The sequence below is a fragment of the Lynx canadensis genome, chromosome D2 (assembly GCF_007474595.2).
Source record: "Lynx canadensis isolate LIC74 chromosome D2, mLynCan4.pri.v2, whole genome shotgun sequence".
Taxonomy (NCBI): Eukaryota; Metazoa; Chordata; class Mammalia; order Carnivora; family Felidae; genus Lynx; species Lynx canadensis.
Genome location: NC_044313.2, coordinates 57,781,593 through 57,805,390, shown reverse-complemented (window position 1 = coordinate 57,805,390; position 23,798 = coordinate 57,781,593). Strand labels below are relative to the sequence as shown.

At 39.5% G+C, this 23,798-nt stretch overlaps 1 protein-coding gene across 1 annotated transcript in view; it reads left to right on the top strand.

Moving 5' to 3' along the window:
- Nucleotides 1–626: 626 nt before the first annotated feature.
- Nucleotides 627–23,798, top strand: part of TET1 (tet methylcytosine dioxygenase 1) — a 126,615-nt gene continuing 103,443 nt past the window's right edge. Inside the window, exon 1 of the mRNA XM_030335059.1 lies at nucleotides 627–2,534. Coding sequence (XP_030190919.1) covers nucleotides 627–2,534 — 1,908 coding nt within the window. The remainder of the gene's footprint in view (nucleotides 2,535–23,798) is intronic.

Here is a 23,798-nt window from a genome sequence, read left to right as displayed (position 1 = left end):
TTTTGTGTGCATGTGTAAAGCTTAAAATTTGTAGATTATTAATTGGAATGTGGTATTAATATTACTAGATCTCCGAGTAGAGTTTCCTGAATTATATAAACTTCTTCTTCTGGTTTTACCAGATGATACCTCATCTTGTGTGGTGATATGCTGAGGAAAGATTAACAGATAATTTTTTAAGTATCCAAAATTTGTAAAGATTGGGATTTGATCTTTAAACTACATGTACCTACAGCAATTGTGGTTTCTAATGTAGAATAACCCACATGCTTACCCTGTTCGTAGAACTTCATCAGCTAAATCAGTTGTCACAGTAATTAAAGGAGCTTTATTTGTGAATCTGGGGTTTAAAGGATATGTTAGTATCTTTTGTGTTTATTATATTTTTCTTTTGCAGTAAACATTCTCATTCCCAATTTTGATTAATAATTGTTAGTATTTTATTTCGAATGGGAGAATACATAGGAAAAAGACTCACTTCCAATGTTTTTTTTTGTTATTTCAGACCAAAATTTTGTGGGCTGAACTCAACCATGGTACATTCAGATTCTCCTCAGAGGCGAGACTTTCCAAAGGACCAATGACTCTGTTCCTTGTGCCCTTTCATTTATTCCTACTCTGTAGCTATGTCTCGATCCCGCCATGCAAGGCCTTCCAGATTAATCAGGAGGGAAGATCTAAACAGAAAGAAAAGCAGCCAACTGAAGAAGACATCTAAGCTAGCCAATAAAAATGTGGCATCAGTCAAGACTGTGAGCCCTGGAAAAGGAGTAAAGCAATTAATTCAAGAAAGAGATGTTAAGAAAAAAATAGAACCCAAAACACCTATGCCAGTCAGAAGCCTTTTGACAAGAGCTGGAGCGGCACGAATGAATTTGGATAGGACTGAGGTTCTTTTTCAGAACCCAGAATCCTTAACTTGCAATGGGTTTACAATGGCTCTCCGAAGTACCTCTCTTAGCAGACGACTCTCCCAACCTCCAGTGATCATAGCCAAAGCTAAGAAAATTCCACCTGCTAAGCATTTAGAAAAGCAACATGAATGTGATTGTAATGTAGTTACTGACAAAGGAGTGAAACACTCAGAAAATGATTCAATTCCAACCCAAGTTCCCCTAATTGCTCCTGATACAGAGAATCTAATTGGTGTACAAAATGCATCTTTAATTGAAGGTGAGAGCCAAGAGACAACCCAGTCTTGGTCCCAAAAGGTGGAGGATACCAAAATAAATATCTCCACTCACAGTGGTCCTGCAGTAGAGATCCCTTCTGGGTCATTGGAAGGGACACATGGTGGTGAAGGACTATTCTCTAAAGAGACATTGACTGATACAAGTGATTCCCCTAGAATGTTTGCTCAGGACACTCTGTGTGCTCCTTTGCTCCAAAGAGCAGCCCTCAAGGTTACTTACGAAGGAAACTCCAGCATTCAGTTAGAAGATTTGGGTTCACGAGTAGAATCTCTTAAGCTATCTGATTCTTACCTGGATCCTATCAAAAGTGAACAAGATTGCTACCCCACCTCCAGCTTTAATAAGGTTATACCTGAATTGGACCTTAGAAACTGTTTGTCCATTGGTGGGTCAATATATCCTACCTCATTAATAAAACTCCTCTTGGCAAGCTCTGAACAAGAAACGCTTGGTGCTAAACCAGATAATCAAGAGGTACTCAAAGCTACCCCAGATCAACAGGCAATTCCTGCTACCACCCCTGTCCTAGGACAGGCTTTTAGTGCTGTCCCACATCAATGGGAAGTTCCTGGTGCTAACCCAGTACACAGAGAGGCTCTGGATGAGACCCCAGCCCCACCAGAGATTCCTGGTGCTATTCCAGTCCAAGGAGAGGTCTTTGGTGCTATCCTAGACCAACAAATCCTTGGGATGGGTGGCGGTACTGCCTCAGACCCACCTATCTTTGTTCCTGCTCCGCTAAACCCAATTGCTACCTATAGTGTTCTCCCAGAATGGCCTGAGTCCCAGAGCACTGTTTCATATGGGCTTGAGGTCCAGGGAGCAATGCAGATTTTGCCTTTGGGCTCAGGTCACACTCCTCAGCCATCATTAAACTCTGAGATAAGTTCGGTACCTCCTGTGATGACTATTAGCAATATAGAAAATCAGAAGCAGGTTCATATAAGCTTTCTGCCAGCTAACACTCAGGCGTTCACCTTAGCCCCTGAGAGAGGACTCTTCCATGCTTCACAGGGTATTACCCAACTCTCCCAGGCTGGTCCCAGCAAATTGGAAGGAGGGAGCTCCCAGATCAGCGTGACCAGCATGGTTGACATCAATACCACAGTGGTATCTAGGCCAGGTTCAATTGCCAGGGCCTCCCCTTCCTCCTATACAACTTTGCTACCTACTTTGGAAAAGAAGAAACGAAAGCGGTGTGGGGTGTGTGGGCCCTGCCAGCAGAAGACCAATTGTGGTGAATGTACTTACTGTAAGAACAGAAAGAATAGCCATCAGATCTGTAAGAAGAGGAAATGTGAGGAACTGAAAAAGAAACCATCCGTCATTGTGCCTTCGGAGGTAAGTAAACGTCCCAGGGGCTGGGAGACGCCTGTAAGACTTTCATAGAGTGATTTGTGCAGAACACTTTACTTTGATAAAATGCTATATTATCTATAAGAATGTATGGATCTACCTGAAATATGTCTTGTGCAGTGATACATTAGCTTATTTTTAGAATTTGTCTCACAAAACTAGAACATAAGATTTTACATTAAAGGATTTGATGAGACAGAGCAGTGACATGAAACATGGTTTTGCAAAGATTTCCACTTTGCCTTATTTTGGCTAGTTGTGTGTCTTTTTTTGGAAGTTACAGGTTTAACTTAAATTTAAATTAACAGTGGAACATTCATTAACTCCCTTGCAGCTTGAGGAACCAGAGGAGTTAAACTTCTTTTCTTTTGAAAGAATAAAATGGTCGGTATCGTTAATTTTGAAAATTTGCCTTGAAGGTGAAACAACAATAAAGCTTTCATCGAACCTTTTGGTAGGTGATTTCCACTTGCTCTACATATCTCATGTGGTTAGGATTAAATGGTCATCAGAAGTTAAAAAGAATTTGTAAACTCTAAAGTGGTACATAAACCTTAGTTCTCATTATTACAGTTGATGAACCTAAGGCACTAAAAGTATTGGTTGACTTAGACTTTATTTAAAGGTTTTTATGGAACTTGGTTAATACTTAAACTTGCTTTTCAGACCTTTAAAACACATGCCAACTTGGTGTTTTATGATTTTTAGATCACTCACTTGAAGTTATGCTTATTTTGTGTCTGCTGTGAATAAAGGTATAGTAGAAGAGATTAATTTTAAAGTATTGTGAGCTTAAATTTAAGTTAGTCTTTTCTATTTCATTCTTATCTATCCAAAATGCTGACTTTCTATTTGACCCATTGCAAACAAGAGATCAGACATTTAACCAATCATATATTGATGGGCATTTAAGGTGTTTCTTTAAATTAAAAAAATTTAGGGGCGCCTGGGTGGCGCAGTCGGTTAAGCGTCCGACTTCAGCCAGGTCACGATCTCGCGGTCCGTGAGTTCGAGCCCCGCATCAGGCTCTGGGCTGATGGCTCGGAGCCTGGAGCCTGTTTCCGATTCTGTGTCTCCCTCTCTCTGCCTCTCCCCCGTTCATGCTCTGTCTCTCTCTCTGTCCCAAAAATAAATAAGTGTTGAAAAAAAAAATTTAAAAAAAAAATAAAATAAAAAAATAAATTAAAAAAATTTTTTTAAATTAATTAATTAATATTTTAATTTACATCCAACTTAGTTAGCATATAGCACAACAATGATTTCAGGAGTAGATTCCAATGATTCGTCCCCCATGTATAACACCCAGTGCTCATCCCAACAAGTATCTTCCTTAATGTCCCTTACCCATTTAGCCCACTCCCCCTCCAACAACCCTCTGTTCTCTATATTTAAGAGTCTCTTATGTTTTGTCCCCTTCCTTGTTTGTATATTATTTTTGCTTTCCTTAAAAATTTTTAATGTTTATTTATTTATTTTGAGATAGAGAGCGAGAGTGAGCAGGGGAGAGGCAGAGAGAGAGAGGGAGAGAGAGAATCCCAAGCAGATTCCACAGTCTATGCAAAGCCTGATGTGGGGCTTGTGAATCCATGAACCATGAACTCATGACCTGAGCCAAAATCAAGAGTTGGACACTTAACCGACTGAGCCACCCAGGCACCCCTAAGGTGTTTCTAAAATACTCTGTTATTCCAAGGTCACCTGGGTGGCTCAGTCAGTTAAGCATCCTAGTTCAGCTCAGGTCGGGCTCTGTGCTGACTGCTCAGAGCCTGGAGCCTGCTTTAGATTCTGTGTCTCCCTCTCTCTGCCCCTCTCCCGCTCACACTCTGTCTCTCAAAACTGAATAAACGTTACAAAAATTTTTTAAATAAATAAAATACTCTGTTATTCCAAACCTTACTGCAATGAGTAATTTTTACTCAAGTCGCTTCACACATGTGGGAGTGGCCAGCAACCTAATGGTTTACAAATGTACATGGACAATACCTAGCAGCAGCAGTATCTTACAGCAGAGACCTCCCTCATAAGTTCCTGATTTGTAAGATTGCCAAATGGCATCATTGCCGAAGGTACTCACTCTGTCTCTGATAGGTGTAAGTGAATTTGTTTTCTTTTTTCCTAGACCTGCTCCTCTTTTGTCATTACATATTTGGTTTAATGGCTTACCGTCTGCATTGTCACCCCAAATGGAAAATTCAGTCATCATTGATCCCTTCCTCTCCCTCTTCTAGATTTCTTGTTTATGAGATCTGAGCACTCCTTCCTCTCCATTTTCTTAGCCACTTCTATAGACGATGCCTTTATCCCTTATTGGGACAATTTCAGTGTTCTCTCTCTCACAGCAAGTATTTACTGCACTTCAACTCTGGGTTGTGCACTGGGGATATAGTTGTAAGTGTACTGGCTAGCAGAGAAGTCAGGATGTTGAACAACCTCTCCTTAAGCACAGTCTGAGTTTTCTTTCTAAATCCCTGATGATTCTCTTACCTAAATACATTTAGGGCTCTTCTGTATGTGTGATATATCTCACTCAAAACAAAACAAAAATAGAGCAAAGCTTTTGGTGCCTGCCAAGTATAGGTGAAGCCTAGTTTCTTAGCATGAAATACAAGATCTTCAAGATCTTGACACAGCTGACCTCTGTCTTGTTTGTTGTCACTGCTTCTCATATTAATCTTGAAGTTTCAGTAGTATCCAGCTACTTGTATTTCCCCAAGCTCACCATGTGTGTTCCAACTTCAGTGTCCATGTTTATGGTACACATTCTTCCTTTCTCTATCTGACAAGACTCCACCCATTCACTCACCCCTCACTGTGCAACAACTATTTGTGTGTGTTCCCCAGGTTGTTTTTCTAGTGCCTGCCTAGACTTGGCATGGTGATACGTGCTAAATAAGTTAAATGATAAGACAATATAAAGCAGGGGCACCTCGGTGACTCAGTTGATTAAGCATCTGACTCTTGATTTCGGCTCAGGTCATGATCTCATGGTTTGTGGGTTCCAGCCCTGAGTCAGGCTTGCATTGGTCTCTGCTGATAGCACAGAGATTCTCTGTCTCCCCCTCTCTCTTCCCCTCCTTCACCCACGCACACTCTCTCTCTCTCTCTCTCTCTCTCTCTCTCTCAAAAATAAATAAACTTAAAAAAGAGGGGGGTTGCCTGAGTGGCTCAGTCGGTTAAGCGTCCAACTTCAGCTCAGGTCATGATCTCGCAGTTCTTGAGTTTGAGCCCCACGTCGGGCTCTGTGCTGACAGCTCAAAGCCTGGAGTTTGCTTCTGATTCTGTGTCTCCCTCTCTCTCTGCCCCTTCCCTGCTCATACTCTGTCTCTCTCTGTCTCTCAAAAATGAGTAAACATTAAAATTTTTTTTTAAAAAGAGAGAATATAAAGTATATAATTTGATAGCTATGACATAATGTATACACTGTGCAACTATTAGCACAAAAGCCATCACCTCCAAAAATTCCTTTGTGCCCCTTTGTAGTCCCTACCCCCTCCCTGCACCCTTTCTGTTTAGGCAAATAGTATCTTTTGTCACTATAGATTTTTTATTTTCTAGAATTTGATATAAATAGAATCATACAATACATACTCTATTTTTTCGGGGGGGTGTCATAGGACAGTTCCTCAGGATTTGTCCTTTATGATGCTTTTACAAAGTGCAGATCACTTATTTTGTAATTTGAGTCTGTTTAATGTTTCCTCATGATGAGGTTTGTGTTATACATTTTTGTAGGAATGTCTTCTTATCAGGTGGGACATGATGTCAGTTTGTCCTACTATTATGATCTTATTTTTTTTTAAGATTTATTTATTTTGAGAGACAGACTGAGGTAGAGCATGAGCAGGGGAAGGGCAGAGAGAGAGAGAGAGAGAGAGAGAGAGAGAGAGAGACAGAGGATTCAAAGCAGGCTCTGCACTGACAGCAGAGACCCTGATGCAGGGCTTAGTAGACTCATGAACCCTGAGATCAAGACCTGAGCTGAAGTTGGACGCTTAACCTACTGAGCCACCCAGGCACTCCTATGATCTTAATTTTGATCTCTTGCTTAAGGTAATATCTTCCAGAATTCTCCATTGTAAAGTCAGTAGTTTTCACTTTATATACTTAATGAATATCTTATAGGGAGACTGAGACTTTGTAAATATCCTGCTATCCCTCAAACTTTTACCCCCTAGTTTTACATTTATTAGTGAGTTTTGCCTGAGGGCTGCCAAATAGTGATTCTGTTTCCATCATTTCTTCTAAATCTGTTAGCGAGCTTAGCTTTCAACTCTAAGAGATTTTCCTCCTTTTTTTCAAGATTTTTATTTTTAAGTAATCTCTATACTTAACCTTGGGGCTCAAGCTTAGAACCCTGAGATCAAGAGTCTCATGCTCTACTGATGGAGCCAGCCAGGTTCCCCCATTTTGTTTATATTCTTTAAAACCACATTTTAAAAAAATGTTAATTTATTTTCATAGAGAGAGGGTGCACACAGGGAAGGGGTAGAGAGAGGGAGAGAGAGAATCCCAAGTAGGCTCGGCGCTGTCATTGCAGAGTCTGACAGAGGGCTGGATGCCCTGATTGGTGAGATCATGATGTGAGCCGAAATCAGAGTCCAACACTCAACCGACTGAGCCACCCAGACACCCCTGTTGATATTCTATTTCACATTTCCCCCTATACTTGATATTCATATTTTTTGCTCTCTCTTGCTCTTCCCCTCCTCCAAAAGGTCACTTTTATCACTGACAAAGCTGATCCTGAAGAATGTATTATGTTGTCCTTACTCTGGCAGTAGATAGATCTGCCCATCCAAAAGTGCTGGAGAGGCAGAGGAGAACATAGGGAACACTTCTCTGAGGGAAGTTCATTCTGAGGGAACAAACAACAATTGTAAACTCTTGTTTCTGGTTTCTTTGCTTAATATTCAGTAATATGGCTTATAGTTATTCATTTTTATTGCAGTATGGTGTTCCATTGTATGTTTATATCACAATACATTCATCCATTCTACTCTTTTTTTTAATAATATTAGCAAGTGTCTGTTTTTTTTAATTTTTTTTAATGTTTTTATTTATTTTTGAGACAGAGAGAGACAGAGCATGAACAGGGGAGGGTCAGAGAGAGGGAGACACAGACTCGAAGCAGGCTCCAGGCTCCATGCTGTCAGCACAGAGCCCAGCACAGAGCCCGACATGGGGCTTGAACTCACAGACCGTGAGATCATGACCTGAGCCAAAGTCGGATGCTCAACCGACTGAGCCACCCAGGCGCCCCTCATCCATTCTACTCTTAATGAACAGTACTGCTACTGTGCACATTATCATGAATGTCTTTTGGTGAATATATGTGTGTGTTCTATTGTGTATTCCTAGGAATGGAATTGCTGGGTCATAGACTATGCAGATGTTTAGCTTTCGTTATTACTCAACAGCTGTGGTTCAATTAAGACTCTTCATCAGTCATGTATGAGAGTTCTACTTACTCCACATCCTTGTCAACATTTGCTATTTTCTGTCTTCTTTAATCACTTTGTTGGATGTGTAGTGGTATCACTACATAGTATTTTCTTGATAACTAATGAAATTGAGCTACTTTTTAGTTGCTTCTTAGCCATTTAGATAGTCTTTGTCCATCTTTAAATTGGTTTTTCTGCCTTTTCATTATTGGTTTATAAGAGTTTATTATGCCTTTTTAAAGTTTATTTAAGAGTTTATTATGTTGAAAAAAAATTTTTTAGGTTTATTCATTTATTTTGAAAGAGAGAGTGTGCACAAAAGTGGGGGAGGGGCAGAGAGAAGGAGAGACAGAGTCCCAAGCAGGCTCTGCACCATGAGTGCAGAGCCCCTTGGGGGGCTCAAATTCATGAACGATGAGATCATGACCTGAGCAGAGATCAAGAGTTGGAGGATTTAACCTACTGTGCCACCCAGGCACCCCCATTATGTTTTATGGATTAAAAAAAACTTTTTTTAAATTTTTGAAATATTTTTATTTTTAGGAGAGTGCAATCAGGGGAGGTGCAGAGAGAGGAGAACAGAGGCTCTGAAGCAGGCTCTGCACTGACAGACTGACAGCAGTCAGCCCGATGTGGGGCTCGAATTCACAAACAAACTGAGATCGTATCAGACGCTCAACCCACTGAGCCACCCAGGCACCCCTATCATGCTTTTTTTTTTTTTTTAATTTTCTTTTTAATGTTTATTTATTTTTGAGACAGAGAGAGACAGAGCATGAATGGGGCAGGGGCAGAGAGAGAGGGAGACACAGAATCGGAAGCAGTCTCCAGGCTCTGAGCCATCAGCCCAGAGCCTGACGCGGGGCTCAAACTCACGAACCGTGAGATGGTGACCTGAGCTGAATTCGGACGCTCAACCGACTGAGCCACCCAGGCGCCCCCCCCATCATGCTTTTTAATGAATGGAAAATTTTAACTTCAATGTTCAACTTAACAATGCTTTCTTTCCTTTATGTCCTGTTTAAGAAAATTTTGTCTATTTGGGGCTCCTGGGTGGCTCAGTCGGTTAAGCATCTGTCTCTTGATTTTGGCTCAGGAAATGAACTCGTAGTTTGTACATTCAAGCCCCACCTCAGTCTCAGTGCTAACAGCGCGGAGCCTGCTTGGGATTCTCTCTCCCTTTCTGCCCCTCCCCTCCTCAAAAATAAATAAATAAATTTTAAAAAGTCACTTTTTTAAACTTTTCACATTTAGATGTAAAGTATATCGGGAATTGACTTCTGCGTATGGTATAAGGAGTCAAGATGGATAATTATTTTTTTTAAGTTATTCTTTAAAAAAAATTTTTTTTTTAAATTTTTTTTTTCAACGTTTATTTATTTTTGGGACAGAGAGAGACAGAGCATGAACGGGGGAGGGGCAGAGAGAGAGGGAGACACAGAATCGGAAACAGGCTCCAGGCTCTGAGCCATCAGCCCAGAGCCTGACGCGGGGCTCGAACTCACGGACCGCGAGATCGTGACCTGGCTGAAGTCGGACGCTTAACCGACTGCGCCACCCAGGCGCCCCTAAAAAATTTTTTTTAATGTTTGTTTATTTTTGAGAGAGAGAGAGAGAGAGTGTGTGCCTGAGCACTGGTAGGAGGGGCAGAGAGAGAGGGAGACAGAGAATCCTAAGCAGGCTCCAGGCTCTGAGCTGTCAGCACAGAGCTGATACAGGGTTTGAACTCTTGAACTTGGAGATCATGACCTGAGCTGAAGTCAGATGCTTAATTGACTGAGCCACCCAGGCACCCCGATAATTTTTTTTTAATGTTTATTTATTGTGATGAAGAGAGAGGGAGAGAGAGAATCTCAAGCAGTCTCCACACTAGCAGTGTAGGACCTGATGTTGGGGTCTATCTCATGAACCCATGAGATCATTACCTGAGCTGAAATCAAGAGTCTACGTTTAACCAACTGAGGCACCCAAGTGCCCTAAACAAATGTATATTTCAAAAACAGAATTGTTAAAAAAATTTTTTTGTCTAAAATATACTTAGCATTTGCCATTTCCCAAAAAGCTAGCTACTATTGCTTTTTTTGGTCATAGATCACATTTTGTCTCCCACAAAGAATTGTTTTTATTTGTCAACAAGGTGGTTAGATAGTCTCCGCAGAGATATCTTTTGGTTGAAATATAAAATGTTATTTTTCTGCCAAATTAGTTCAGGTTACTGTCTGAACAGTCCAAAATGCAAATAATTAAAACCACTAACTTTATAATTCATAGGCATCTAGGATTTTACTCTTGGCTGGTGATACCTCTGTGTATTTGTAATTTAGCATTTTATGACCTATGCATTACCCTGTTTGTTTGATAATGTTACAAGTAAGGAAAAAAAAAGGAAAGGGGGTACTTTTTAGAGGCAGAGAGTAGGTGTTTGGCCAGACTACACTTTTGCAAATAATTTTTAGTGTGTACAAAAACAAAAGTAAACAAAACACAGCTGTTTGTTGATATGTTTCTGAGAGCAGGGTATTGAATTATATATCTGTATCCTAATGGTTGGGGTATAGTACATCACACATTTAATTAACATTAATTAAATCAACAAGCAGTTGTTGATTTATTTGGCTGCCAAATTGAAATAATCTCTTGTATTTACTCTAGTTAATGATTTTTTTCCCAAAGTATTGAAGGGTTATTATATGTTTGGTCAGATTAAATAGCAGTATACTAGAAAACACTGTAAAATGTGCCGTTACCATGCTATCTTCTTAGCTAATGCATATTCTCTCTGGACGAATAACAATACCCCCATAAGTTATACTTGCAAAGCTTAAAGTCCAGTAGTATTGTATGATACGAATTGAGCCACTGACTGTCCACTATTTTGTGAATAGTGTGGTAACAGTCTAGTTCCAGAGCTATCATTTCAGAATTGGCTGACATATTTGTTTTATTTTATTTTATTCATTCTAGTGGGAGTGAGGTGGGACAAGCCTCTCTTGGCTACTGCTTTTTTAGTATTTATAAACAGTCGGAACTCATTTTGGTTTATGTTGTATACGGCATATGGAACAAATTTTTGCTACTAACTCCTTCAATTGAGGGCAGATGTTGTATGTCCTTAAATATGCCTTTAAGGAATCTCTTTGGATCACTACTGAGGCTTTGGTAGCATATCCAGGACAGAGCTGACTGTAGGGAAAAAACCCTTTGGTGTCTAGGATCCTTGCATGTGTAAACGCCAACTATGTCAACAAAACCATGGTGACCTTGATTGATTCTGACCTCAGGTGTTAGTTTCCAGAATCTTGTCAATATGGTTCAAATCTTACTTGCCATTTTGTGTATATCATCTTAACCAAGAAGGAAAGTGTGTGGAACTGGAGAACACCTTCATCTAGTGTCGGCATTATCCACATTATACTATTATATGATAGTGAGCACCATAGTATGGTACATGTTCACTTTACTACAGAACTTAACTCCATAGTTCCTTTTGTTGGTCAGACTCTTGGTTTTCATGTTCCAAAATAGTATTTGAAGAGTTCATGATTTCAAAGCTGCAACAGTCATTCTCTTTATAAAGTAGCCAGTCATTGTTGCACTTTGATACATGTGGTACTTGTGTTACCAGGAGAGAGGCGAGCTCTTCTCTTTTTGCATTATTATCATATTAAAATAATACAACTAGCAAGTGAATCAAACTAATCAAAGTAATTCAGATTATTAATCTGATAATGAGATTCAGTACTCAAGTCATGAGTATCCAGAAAGCTTGGCTAATTATCATCAGCTCTTCAGTTGACTATGAAGGAAACAAAAGAGAAATCTTGCTTTTCTTCCACTTTAATTATGTTCCGTTAATACTCAGTCACAGGGGCACCTGGCTGGCTCAGTCAGAAGAGCATGTGACTCTTGATCTCCGGTTGTGAGTTCGAGCCCCATGTTGGGTGTGGAGATTATTTAAAAAATAATAAATAAACTAAAAAAAATTATTGAGTCACAGTTCTTAAAAGAAAGTCATAGAGGTGCCTGGGTAGCTCAGTCAGTTAAGTGTCTGGTTCTTGGTTTCAGCTCAGGTCATGATCCCACAGTTCCTGAGTTAAAGCTCCATATCTGGCTCTACACTGTCAGTGTGGAGCCTGCTTGGAATTCTCTCTCTCTCTCTCTCTCTCTCTCTCTCTCTCTCACTGCCCCTCCCCCACTCAGACTCTTCTCTCTCTCTCTCTCAAATAGACTTAAAAAAAAGTCAGTGTTCCCCTACAGAGAGAAAAGTGATTAGAAGTGAGATGTTTAAATTACTTTAAAGCCCAAGCCTAGGATTTAGCAGGTACTGGCACATAATAATTGCTCAATAAATGTTTGGCGAACAAATGATTCAGTTAATTAATGAAAGAATGAAATCTTATAAAAAATGTAAGACTTTGAAAAAAATGGGAGACACCTGGGTGGCTCACTCGGTTGCATGTCCATCTCTTGATTTCAGCTAGGGTCATGATTACAGGGTCATGGGATCCAGCCCCATGTGAGACTCCATGCTGAGCATGGAACCTTTTGGGGATTCTCTCTGTCTCTCTCTCTCTCCCCACCCCCCACCTCTCTCCCTCTCTCTCTTTCCCTCCCTCTCTCCCTCTCCGTCTCACCCTCTGCTCCTCTCCTCTGCTCATGCACACCCTCTCTCTAAAATTAAAAAAATAAAAATGTTAAGACTTCAGTGTATCTCTAACATAGCAATGTATCTTTTTATTTTTTTAATTTATTTTATTTTTAAAAAGATTTTTTTATTAACTAATCTCTACACCCAACGTGGGGCTGGAACTTACAACCCCAAGATCAAGAGTTGCTTGACACCTATAGATAGGTACATATAGGGTATAATGATGATTTGCAATGTGCTTTTTAAACATTTTATTTTTTAAAGTTTATTTGTTTTTGATAGAGACCGAGCATAAGCGGAGGAGGGGGGAGAGAGAGAGAGAGAGAGAGAGACAGAATCTGAAGCAGGCTCCAGTATCTGAGCTCTCAGCACAGAGCCCGATGGGGGGCTCCAACTCATGAACCGTGAGATCATGATCTGAGCTCAAGTTAGATGCTTAACCAACTGAGCCATCTAATCACCCCTGCAGTGTGCTTTTGAAAAAGATACATTGGGGGCGCCTGGCTGTCTCAATCGGTTGAGTGTCTGACTTTTGATTTTGGCACAGGGCAAGCATACTCTCATGGTTCCTGAGTTCGAGCCCCAAGTGTTGGCTCTGTGCTGACAGCAGGGAATCTGCTTGGGATTCTCTCTCAAACTCTCTGCCTCCCCCTCCCCACTCTCTCTCTCTTTCAAAATAAATAAACATGTTAAAAAAAAGTGAGGGGACAGCGCCTGGGTGGTTCAGTTGGTTAAGCCTCCAACTTTGGCTCAGGTCATGATCTCTAAGTTCACGAGTTCGACCCCACATCAGGCTTTTTGCTCTCAGTGCAGAGACCACTTTGGATCCTCTGTCCCCATCTCTCTCTGCCTCTCCCCTGCTTGTATGCTGTCTCTTTCTCTCAAAAATAAATATTGGGGCACCTGGGTGGCTCAGTTGGTTAAGCTTCCGACATAAGATCAGGTCATGATCTCAAGTTTTGTGGCTTCAAGCCCTGCGTTGGGCTCTGTGCTCAGAGCCTGGAGCCTGCTTCAGATTCTGTGTCTCCCTCTCTCTGCCCCTCCCCTGCTCACACTCTGTCTCTCTCTCTCAAAAATAAAAATAAAACATTAAAAAAAATTAAAAATAAATACATAAATAAATATTACCAAAGAAACCCTGTTAACTAAAAAAAAAACAAAAAACGTTTTAATTAAAAAAAAGGAAGTTTAGGAGCAAGAAAAAAAGAACTATAATTCTACTAGAGGTAACCCCCATACATATATTGGTTTATGGCATATATATATATATAATTGAGTATTTTTTCTGCGTTAAAAACACATAGTTGAAGTCAAATCAGGTAAATGTGTTTCTTCTCCTTTTTTCACATTTTCCCTTGTAATTAAAATTTTGTAAAGACTTAAAAACTGTGAAAAATAAACTTAACCCTACTAAATTATTTTCCATTGCTGGATGCTTCAATTTCTTACAGTTTTTGTACGGTAGTGAACTTTTTTAAGGATAAATCTTGTTTTCTATTTCAGATTTTTCCTTGATATTGGAATCATTAGTCCTTTATTTCAAGCTAAAAGTATTAGCGTAACAAAAATACTTAGTATTTTTCTAATGTTAATGCCTAATGGTTTCCAAATCTTTACCATTTTTAGAAACCTGAGGTTTGTATTTACAGTAAAGGTATTTTTTTGGAAAGTCAGGTTTATTTCCTTCTCCCAAAATGAGAGACTGAAGTTTCTGTTACATTGTTTTTTGGTTAACACATCTTATTTGCTTTCTCAAAGATGGTGATTGAGGTAGCATTTCAGCATTTCTAACTAATGACTGGATACTAGCCAGATCAGATTAGGTACTTGGTAAATTTTTAGCATTTACAGAAACACCAAAAATTTTAAATTGCTATCATGATATTAGTTCTTTAGTCCTACTAAAATTTGCACATGTATTTTGGTTGCTAGACAAGAATTTCTAAGACCAATTTGATCCCAGTTTATTTTTTAATTTTTTAATGTTTATTTATTTTTGAGAGAGAGAGTGCTAGCTGGGGAGGGGCAGAGAGAGAGGGAGACACAGAACCTGAAGCAGGCTCTAGGCTCTGAGCTGTCAGCATAGAGCCTGACTCAGGACTCAAACCCACAAACTTTGAGATCATGAACCTGAGTTGAAGTTGGAAGCTTAACCGACTGAGGCACCCAGGCACCGCTGATCCCGGTTTAAATGATCCCAACACTCATACAATATTTCAGTAATCATAAAAATAGAATTTCTGCATTAGAGGCTTTTTTTTTTAATTTTTTTTTTCAACGTTTATTTATTTTTTTTGGAACAGAGAGAGACAGAGCATGAACGGGGGAGGGGCAGAGAGAGAGGGAGACACAGAATCGGAAACAGGCTCCAGGCTCCGAGCCATCAGCCCAGAGCCCGACGCGGGGCTCGAACTCACGGACCGCGAGATCGTGACCTGGCTGAAGTCGGACACTTAACCGACTGCGCCACCCAGGCGCCCCAATTAGAGGCTTTTTAATCAGGATGGGCTTCAGTGTTCTGTGATCCCATTCCCTCAAAATTATATGCTGTAATCAAAAAGAATGAAATCTTGCCATTCACAACTACGTGGATGGAACTAGAGGGTATTATGCTAAGTGAAATTAGTCAGAGACACATATCATAGGACTTCACTCAGATGAGGACTTTAGGATACAAAACAGATGAACATAAGGGAAGGGAAGCAAAAACAATATAAAAACAGGGAGGGGAACAAAAACATAAGAGACTCTTAAATATGGAGAACAAACAGGGTTACTGGAGGGGTTGTGGGGGGGGGATGGTCTAAATGGGTAAGAGGCATTAAGGAATCTACTGAAATTGTTGAGCACTATATTGCTAACTAACTTGGATGTAAATTAAAAAAATAAATTAAGTAAAACTTAAATTTTTATGCCATATATATATATATTTCAGTATAGTTAACATACAGTGTTATATTAGTTTACAGTATATTATTTTTATATGCATTTTTCTGGAGAGATGGTCCGTGACTTTTATTAGATTTCGTAGAATTGTGCAATTATGTCTCTCACTTCCCAAAAGTAAAACAGGTAATAGAATCATACCGCTCTTTTACAAATTTGAAGGAATGAAATTGACAACTATTCCTACAGATAAGGCAAAACCAGTTATACTGGGTTTTGATTATTCCCCACATGGTCACCAGTATGAGAATGGATCTATTCGTAACATTGTGACAGACCTGTGACTTGAGGAGCAGAAGTGATGTCTATAAAAGGCCTGGCAGTGTGCCTGCTAAACACTAGGTGCCTAAACGTGGTGGTTATTACATCCTTGAAGAGATTTGTGTATTCATTTCATTACTTTCAGCCATTTCCCTCTTGCCACTTGATTCATGTTATTTAGAGCAAAGCAACTGAAGTACTCAGAAGTAGCCAGTACCCATGGTTTTGCAGTATCTGCAAAAGCATTTTCTTTGGAGGATTAAGGTGCCTTATGAATGAATTGGTTTCACTGTTCCCATGTGATATAGAATTATAGTTGTGGTTTCCAGTGAGATGATGACGGTATAGTTTTTTTCTTTGTATAATGAGAGGGTTTTGGTGTTTGCTGTATTCTAGACGCTTACATTACAGTTTATTTTCATATCAGATTATTTATTTATTTGTTTGTTTATTTATTTATTTATTTATGGGAGAATGCAAGCAGGGGAGGGGCAGAGAGAGGGGGATAAAGGATCCAAAGCAGGCTTTGAGCTGACAGCATCGAGCCCCATGTGGTGCTTTGTGGTGCTTGAACCATGACCCGTGAGATCATGACCTGAGCAGAAGTTGGACGTTCAACCAACTGAGCCACCCAGGTGCCCCTTTCATATAGATTTCATATGCAATACCATTTTGTGGTGAATTTTACGTTAAAGAGCAAACATAGGATGAAGACAGGAAGAAGTGGGAAGATAAGGCAATGGAAGTCCACAGTTTATGCAAGGAATGAAATTTGGGCAGAGTTGATACTGTTTAGATTTAGAAAGCCGTGTGTGTGTGTGTGTGTGTCTGTGTGTGTGTGTGTGTGTGTGTGTAAGTAAATTGTTTGGGAGTTAATACAAAACTGAAGGGAGATTGGTCCTAGGTAATATAGAAATTCAAATGCCTTTATTCACCTAATTCCATTTTCTTTCTTTCTTTCTTTTTTTCTTTTACTTTTTTTTTTGAGAGTGAGCGAATGAGAGAGAGAGAGAGAGAGAGAGAGAGAAAATGTGAGTGGGGGAGGGGCAGAGAGAGAGGGAGACAGAATCTGAAGTAGGCTCCAGGCTCTGAGCTGTCAGCACAGAGCCAGATGCAGGGCTCAAAACTACAAGCCGTGAGATCATGACCTGAGCTGAAGCCAATAGCTCAACCAACTGAGCACCCAGGCGCCCCCACCTAATTATATTTTCAAGTGCATTATGAGATGTTAAAACAAGCAAAAATTTAAAAACCAGGAAAACAAAACAATAGTGTTTAACTTTTATCTTCATTGCTAATTGGGTACATAAGATTTTAACAGAATTGAAACTTCTTTGACTTGAAACAGGAAACTGGCAAAGGAAAGGAAGAAGATAGAAATTAACGTTTATTGAGGGTCTACTATGGGCCAGACACTGCTAAAAGTCTTAATGTTACCATAATTGATCCTGACAGTGATCGGTGAAGTTTAAGTGTTTGGACTCTGATTTTGCAGACTGGTTGTTAGAAACCCACTTTAAAAATTGTGTTTAGGGGCGCCTGGGTGGCGCAGTCGGTTAAGCGTCCGACTTCAGCCAGGTCACGATCTCGCGGTCCGTGAGTTCGAGCCCCGCGTCAGGCTCTGGGCGGATGGCTCAGAGCCTGCAGCCTGTTTCCGATTCTGTGTCTGCCTCTCTCTCTGCCCCTCCCCCGTTCATGCTCTGTCTCTCTCTGTCCCAAAAATAAATAAAAACGTTGAAAAAAAAATTTAAAAATTGTGTTTAATTCCCCATGGCTAGCAAGTAGTAGAGGTACTTTTTTCACTGTGATAAAGGAGAATTAAAGAATTAATCTCTTCTTTTTAAAAAAATTGAGATAGAGTTCACATAATAAAATTTACTCTTTTAAAAGTGCACAAGCTAGTGTTCTATAATGTATTTGCAAGGTTGTGCAGCCATCACCACAATCTAATTCTAGAACATTTTCATTATTCTAAAAGAAACCCTGTGCCACTCAGCAGTCATCCATTCTCCCCTCCCCCAGCTCCTGGCAACCACTAATCTGCTTTTTGTCACTGGATTTGCCTGTTCTGGACACTTCACGTAAATGGAATCATACAGTATTTGGTCTTTTGTGTCTGGCTGCTTTCACTTAGCATGATGCTTTCACAGTTTATCCATGTTGTACCATATACCAGCACTTTGTTCCCTTTTATAGCTAAATAATATTTCACTGTATGAATAAACCACATTCTGAATGCACATTCATCAGTTGTTGGGCTTTTAGGTTGTTTCCACTTTTTGCCTATTATAAGTAATACTGCTCTGAACATTTGTGTACAGGTTTTTCTGTAGACATGTGTTTTCAGTTACTTTGTGCATATTCCTAGAAGTGGAATTGCTGAGTCAAATGGTAACTGTTTAAGGAATTACCAAACTGATTTCCAAAATAGACCATTTTGGATTCCAAGCAGCAACATATGAGGATTCTAATTTTTCCACATCTTCACCAACACTTGTTATTATCTTTTTGATTATTCCAATTTTTTACGTTTACTTATTTATTATTTATTTTTGAGAGACGAAAGAGAGAGAGCACGAGTGGGGGAGGGGCAGAGAGAGAGAGAGAGAAAGAGAAAGAGGATCCAAAGCAGGCTCCACCCTGAGAGTAGAGAGATTGATATGGGGCTTGAACTCACGAACTGTGAGATCATGACCCGAGATGAAGTTGGGTGCTTTAACCAACTCACCACCTGTGAATTTTTGATTATTGCTATCTTAGTGAATGTGAAGTGATTATCTCATGATGGTTTTGATTTGCATTTCTCCAATGATTAATGATGTCAAGCATCTTTTCATGGGTTTATTGACCATTTGTATATCTTCCATGAATGCTTTGCAATTCTGTCTTAGTCCTTAGACCTTTTGGATTGCTATAACAAAATACTACAGACTGGGTCATTTATGAATAACACAAATTTATTGCTTAAAGTTCTGGAGGTTGGGAAATCCAAGATCAAGGTGACAGCATGATAAAATTTCTGGTGTAGGCCCTCTTCATAGTTCATAGCTGGTGCATTTTCACTGTGTTCTTATATGGTAGAGTAAGCTAGGAGATCTCTCTGGAGCTTCTTTTATAAGGCACTAGTCCCTTCTTTAAGGTTCCACTCTTATGACTGAAGCATTTCCCAAAGGCCCATCTTTTTTTTTTTTCCTTAATGTTTATTTATTTTTGAGAGAGACAGAAAGAGCGTAGGAGGTGCAGAGAGAAAGAGACAGGATCCAAGGCAGACTCCAGGCTCTGAGCTGTCAGCACAGAGCCTGCGATGGGGCTGGAACTCAGGGACCACCAAATCATGACCTGAGCGTTAATCTCTTTTTTTTTTTTTTTTTTTTTTTTTTTTTTTTTTAAACATCACTGAGTTGATTGAAGAGGCCAGGATTTTTTTTCCTGCCCTTCATGTCCCTCCCTATGCTGTGTTTGGCATTGGGTAGCCACCAAACAAATGTCGGTTGGGTTGAATGATAGTGAACATAGATGTGGAACTGGTATGCAGTAAGCATTTATCTGAAGGGGTTAATAACAGCTATCATGTTTTGAGTACTTACTTAGTGCCCAATACTGTATCAACTACTGACATACTCATTGTCTCATTTAATCCTTACAACAATTCTATCAAGTATACGTTCTTCCCCCAGTGTATAAGGTAAGACACTGAAGGGGTGCCTGGGTGGCTCAGTTGGTTAGGAGTCTGACTCTTGATTTTGGCTCAGGTCATGACCTCCCAGTTCGTGGGTTCCAGCCCCACTTTGGGCTCTGCTCTGACAGGACAGAGCCTGCTTGGGATTCTCTCTCTCTCCATCTCTCTCCCCCTCCACCACACAATCTCTCTCTCTCTCTCTCTCTCTCTCTCTCTCTCAAAATAAATAAGTAAGCTTTAAAATTTTTAAAAAAATAAAGACACTGATGCTTAGACAGGCCAAGTAACTTGTCTAAGACCACACAGTTGATCTGGGATTTGAAAGAACCCTTGGCTTGGATGGTATGTGCTCATTTTAACCACCATGTTCTCAAGTGAAGGCAACAAGCAGGAGGTGAAGAAGCCAGAGGATGTGGAGGAGGGGAACCTAGAGCCAGACTGGTTGTGAATAGTCATGCTAAGGGCATTGATGCTATCTTTCAGACTTGTGAAACTTTGAAATAGATGTTTAAGAGTCTTACAGGTTCATTTTGCAAAACTATAATACTTTCTTTGTTTTTAAGTTTATTTGTTTTGAGAGACAGAGTGTGAGTAGGGGAGAGAGAATCCCAAGCAGGCTCTGTGCTGTCAGCATGGGACTTGAAATCACTGTGAGAGCATGACCTGAGACGAAACCAAGAGTCGGACGCTCAACCAACTGAGCCACCCAAGCGCCCCCAAAACTATAATTCTTTTTTGACATGAATCAAATATTGAAACTCTTTGAGTTTGCCAATTCCACTGATTCTATATTTTACTTCCAAGGTTACATTTCTCTTTAGCCACCTTTTTACCTCTTTCTCTCAAATTTTATATTTTTACTTAAAATATTTTTACCCTTCCTGGACTCATTCCCCTCTGAATCTTGGTATGGTAGTTCTACACTCTCCTATGCCTTCTATCAGATGTTTTTATATTTTGTGCAGCTTTTCTAATTGTCTTTAGCGGGACGGTTTTTCCAAACTATCAATTCTATTATCAATGACAGTGAAAGTTTTATATTCTTTTTATTTTTTTTAACGTTTATTTATTTTTGAGACAGAGAGAGACAGAGCATGAACAGGGGAGGGGCAGAGAGAGAGGGAGACACAGAATCTGAAACAGGCTCCAGGCTCTGAGCTGTCAGCACAGAGCCCGACGCGGGGCTCCAACTCATGAACCGTGAGATCATGACCTGAGCCAAAGTCGGACGCTTAACCGACCGAGCCACCTAGGCACCCCTTTATATTCTTTTTAAATTAATAAATGTAAGATTATGTTATGATGGAATGGTGGAATTAGAATGCCCCAAGTTTAGCAGAAATCTTGTTGATACTAGATTTATCTGGGAGAGGTTCTGATGTCCCTAAACAGTGTGTTCTTAAATATCTTCAGTTTTTATATTAAATTAACGTTAATTGCTCATTACTGTTTTTTGAATGCCAATATAGGTAACATATAGTGTTATAAATTAGTTTCAAGTGTACAATATGGTGATTCAACAATTCTATACATTACTCAGGGCTCATCATATATATATATATGTATATATACATATACATATATGTACATATATATATTTTTTAATGTTTATTTATCTTTGAGGAAGAGAGACAGAGCATGAGCAGGGGAGGGGCAGAGAGAGAGAGAGAGAGAGAGCACAGAATCTGAGGCAGGCTCAGGCTCTGAGCTATCAGCACAGAGCCCAACATGGGGCTCGAATCCACAAACTGTGAGATCATGACCTGCTCACATTCTGTCTGTCTCCGAGATGAAGTTGGAGGCTTAACTGACTGAGCCACCCAGGCGCCCCAGGGCTCATCATATTAAGTGTACTCTTAATCCCCTTTACTTACTTCACCATCCCCCTACCCACCTCCTCACTCATCATCTGTTTGTTCCTAAGAGTTAAGAGTCTTTTTTTGTTTTGTCTTTTTTTTTACTTTGTTCATTTGTTTCATTTCTTAAATCCCACATATGAGTGAAATCGTATGGTCAAATAAGTCTGACTGACTTATTTCATTTAGCATTACACTCTCTAGATCCATCCTTGTTGTTGCAAATGGCAAGATTCCGTTAATTTTTATGGCTGAATAATATTCCACTGTGTATATATAGCACATCTTCTTTTATCTGTTCATCTCCCAATGGGCACTTGGGTTGCTTCCATAATTTGGGTATTACAAACAATGCTGCAATAAAAATTGGGATGCATGTATCCTTTCACATTAGTGTTTTCATATTCTTTGGGTAAACAGCCAGTAGTGGAATTACTGGATCATATAGTAGTTCTAGTTTTAATTTTTTGAGGAACTTCCATACCTTGGCTACACCAGTTTGCATTCCCACCAACACTGCCCGAGGGTTCCTTTTTTTCCACATCCTTGCCAACACTTGTTTCTTTACTTTTTTTTTATTACATTGTTTTTCATATACAGTTTTCTTAACTAATGACAGTCATGGTTCTTGGCTGCTGTAATGGAACCGCCTGAAAGCCAAGCACCATATCACATGCTTTTCATAGTCATTTCAACATTTAAACCTAATGTCAGCATTGTCCTTCACTGAGTCTATGGGAGGTTGACTTGCTTAAGGTCCCATATTTAAAGATTTTTTTTTTCTTTTTTGGAAAAGATAGAGCACGATTGGGGGAGGGGGCAGAGAGGGAGAGAGTGAGACTCTTAAGCAGGCTCCCAACTTGGGGCTCCATCCCATGTCCTTGGGATCATGACCTGAACCGAAATGAAGAGTCAGATGCTCAATCAACTGAGTCACCCAGGTACCCCAAGGTCCCATATTTAATAGTATAGTTGGGACTTGGACCCACCAGGGACATACTGATCTTATTTAAGATAATATTTTGATATTGTATAATATCATATTTTAAGGTTGGGGCTCCTGGGTGGCTCAGGTTATGATCTTGCAGTCGGTGAGTTTGAGCCCCTCAAATATTTTGATATTTGATATCTCTCTCTGTCCCTCCCCTGCTCACATTCTGTCTGTCTCTCAAAAACAAACATTAAAAAAAATTAAAAATATATTTAAGATGTATAGGCCAGGAGGAAATAAAACTTCTCTCTCTCTCTCTCTCTCTTTCTTTTTTTAAGATTTTATTTTTAAGTAATCTCTATAGCCAACATGGGGCTCAAACTCACAATCCTGAGATTAAGAGTCATACATTCCACTGACTGAACCAGCCAGGTGCCCCAAAACTTTCTTTTCAAGACGTCTACAGTAATTTTCTTTTATTACATGCATAGTTAGTGATTAAGAGAATTGGTGTGTATAGCAATCCTTAATCCCCCCAAACCCACTAACACTTCATTTATTATGATGAAGCAAAAAGTAGCCCTATAAAATATGGCTTTATGTTCATAAAGTTAAAATTTTAATTACAGCATCAGTGAATGCAGTTTGACTCATTCTCAAATGATGCAGTTTAAAGAGTTAATGATGGGCATTCACAATTTATAAATAATAGTAAAACATTAAGAACCATTTTTTTTTTTTTAAACAAGAGGCAATTGAATAAGTATTCGGAAGTCAGGTAAATCAAACACATTTTGGGGGAAACTGCATTTTTTAAAGTAGTCACTAAGAGTGAGTATCTATGGGAGCCCCTGGCTGGCTTAGTTGGTAAAGCATGCAACTTGATCTCTGGGTTGTGAATTTGAGACCCATATTGGGCACAGAGATTATTTAAAAATAAATCTTTTTAAAAAAAGAAAAAAGTATCTATGGAAACACTATTATAATCATTTATGCTAAAACATTCCTAATAAAGATATGCAAGTTTTTTTATTTAAATCTGCACATTTAGCACAGCTACAAGCTTGAGCTCTATACCTGTTGATTTCTAAGGTGAACTGTGATGAAAATAACCTTTTTGTTCTTTTGTTACGGCAAGTATATCTTCTCCGGACTTCACAAAGTATTCCTAAAGGGCTTTATATTGCAAAAGTTCAAAAGGATCACCTTCAAACACAGAAGTGGTGCCAAGTTAGAAGAACTGAGGACGTAGTAAGAAGTAGGAAGAACCTTGAGGACATTTTATTTTGTCTTATTTATTTATTTATTTATTTATTTATTTATTTATTTATTTTTGAGAGAGAGAGAGAGAGAGAGAGAGAGAGAGAGAGAGATTTAGAGAGAGAAGTGTGGTTCTCCTGAAGCAGGGTTCTTGTTGACCCAAAGTGGGGCTTGAGCTCACCTGACGTGCAATTCGAACTCAGGTACTGTGAGATTATGACCTGAGC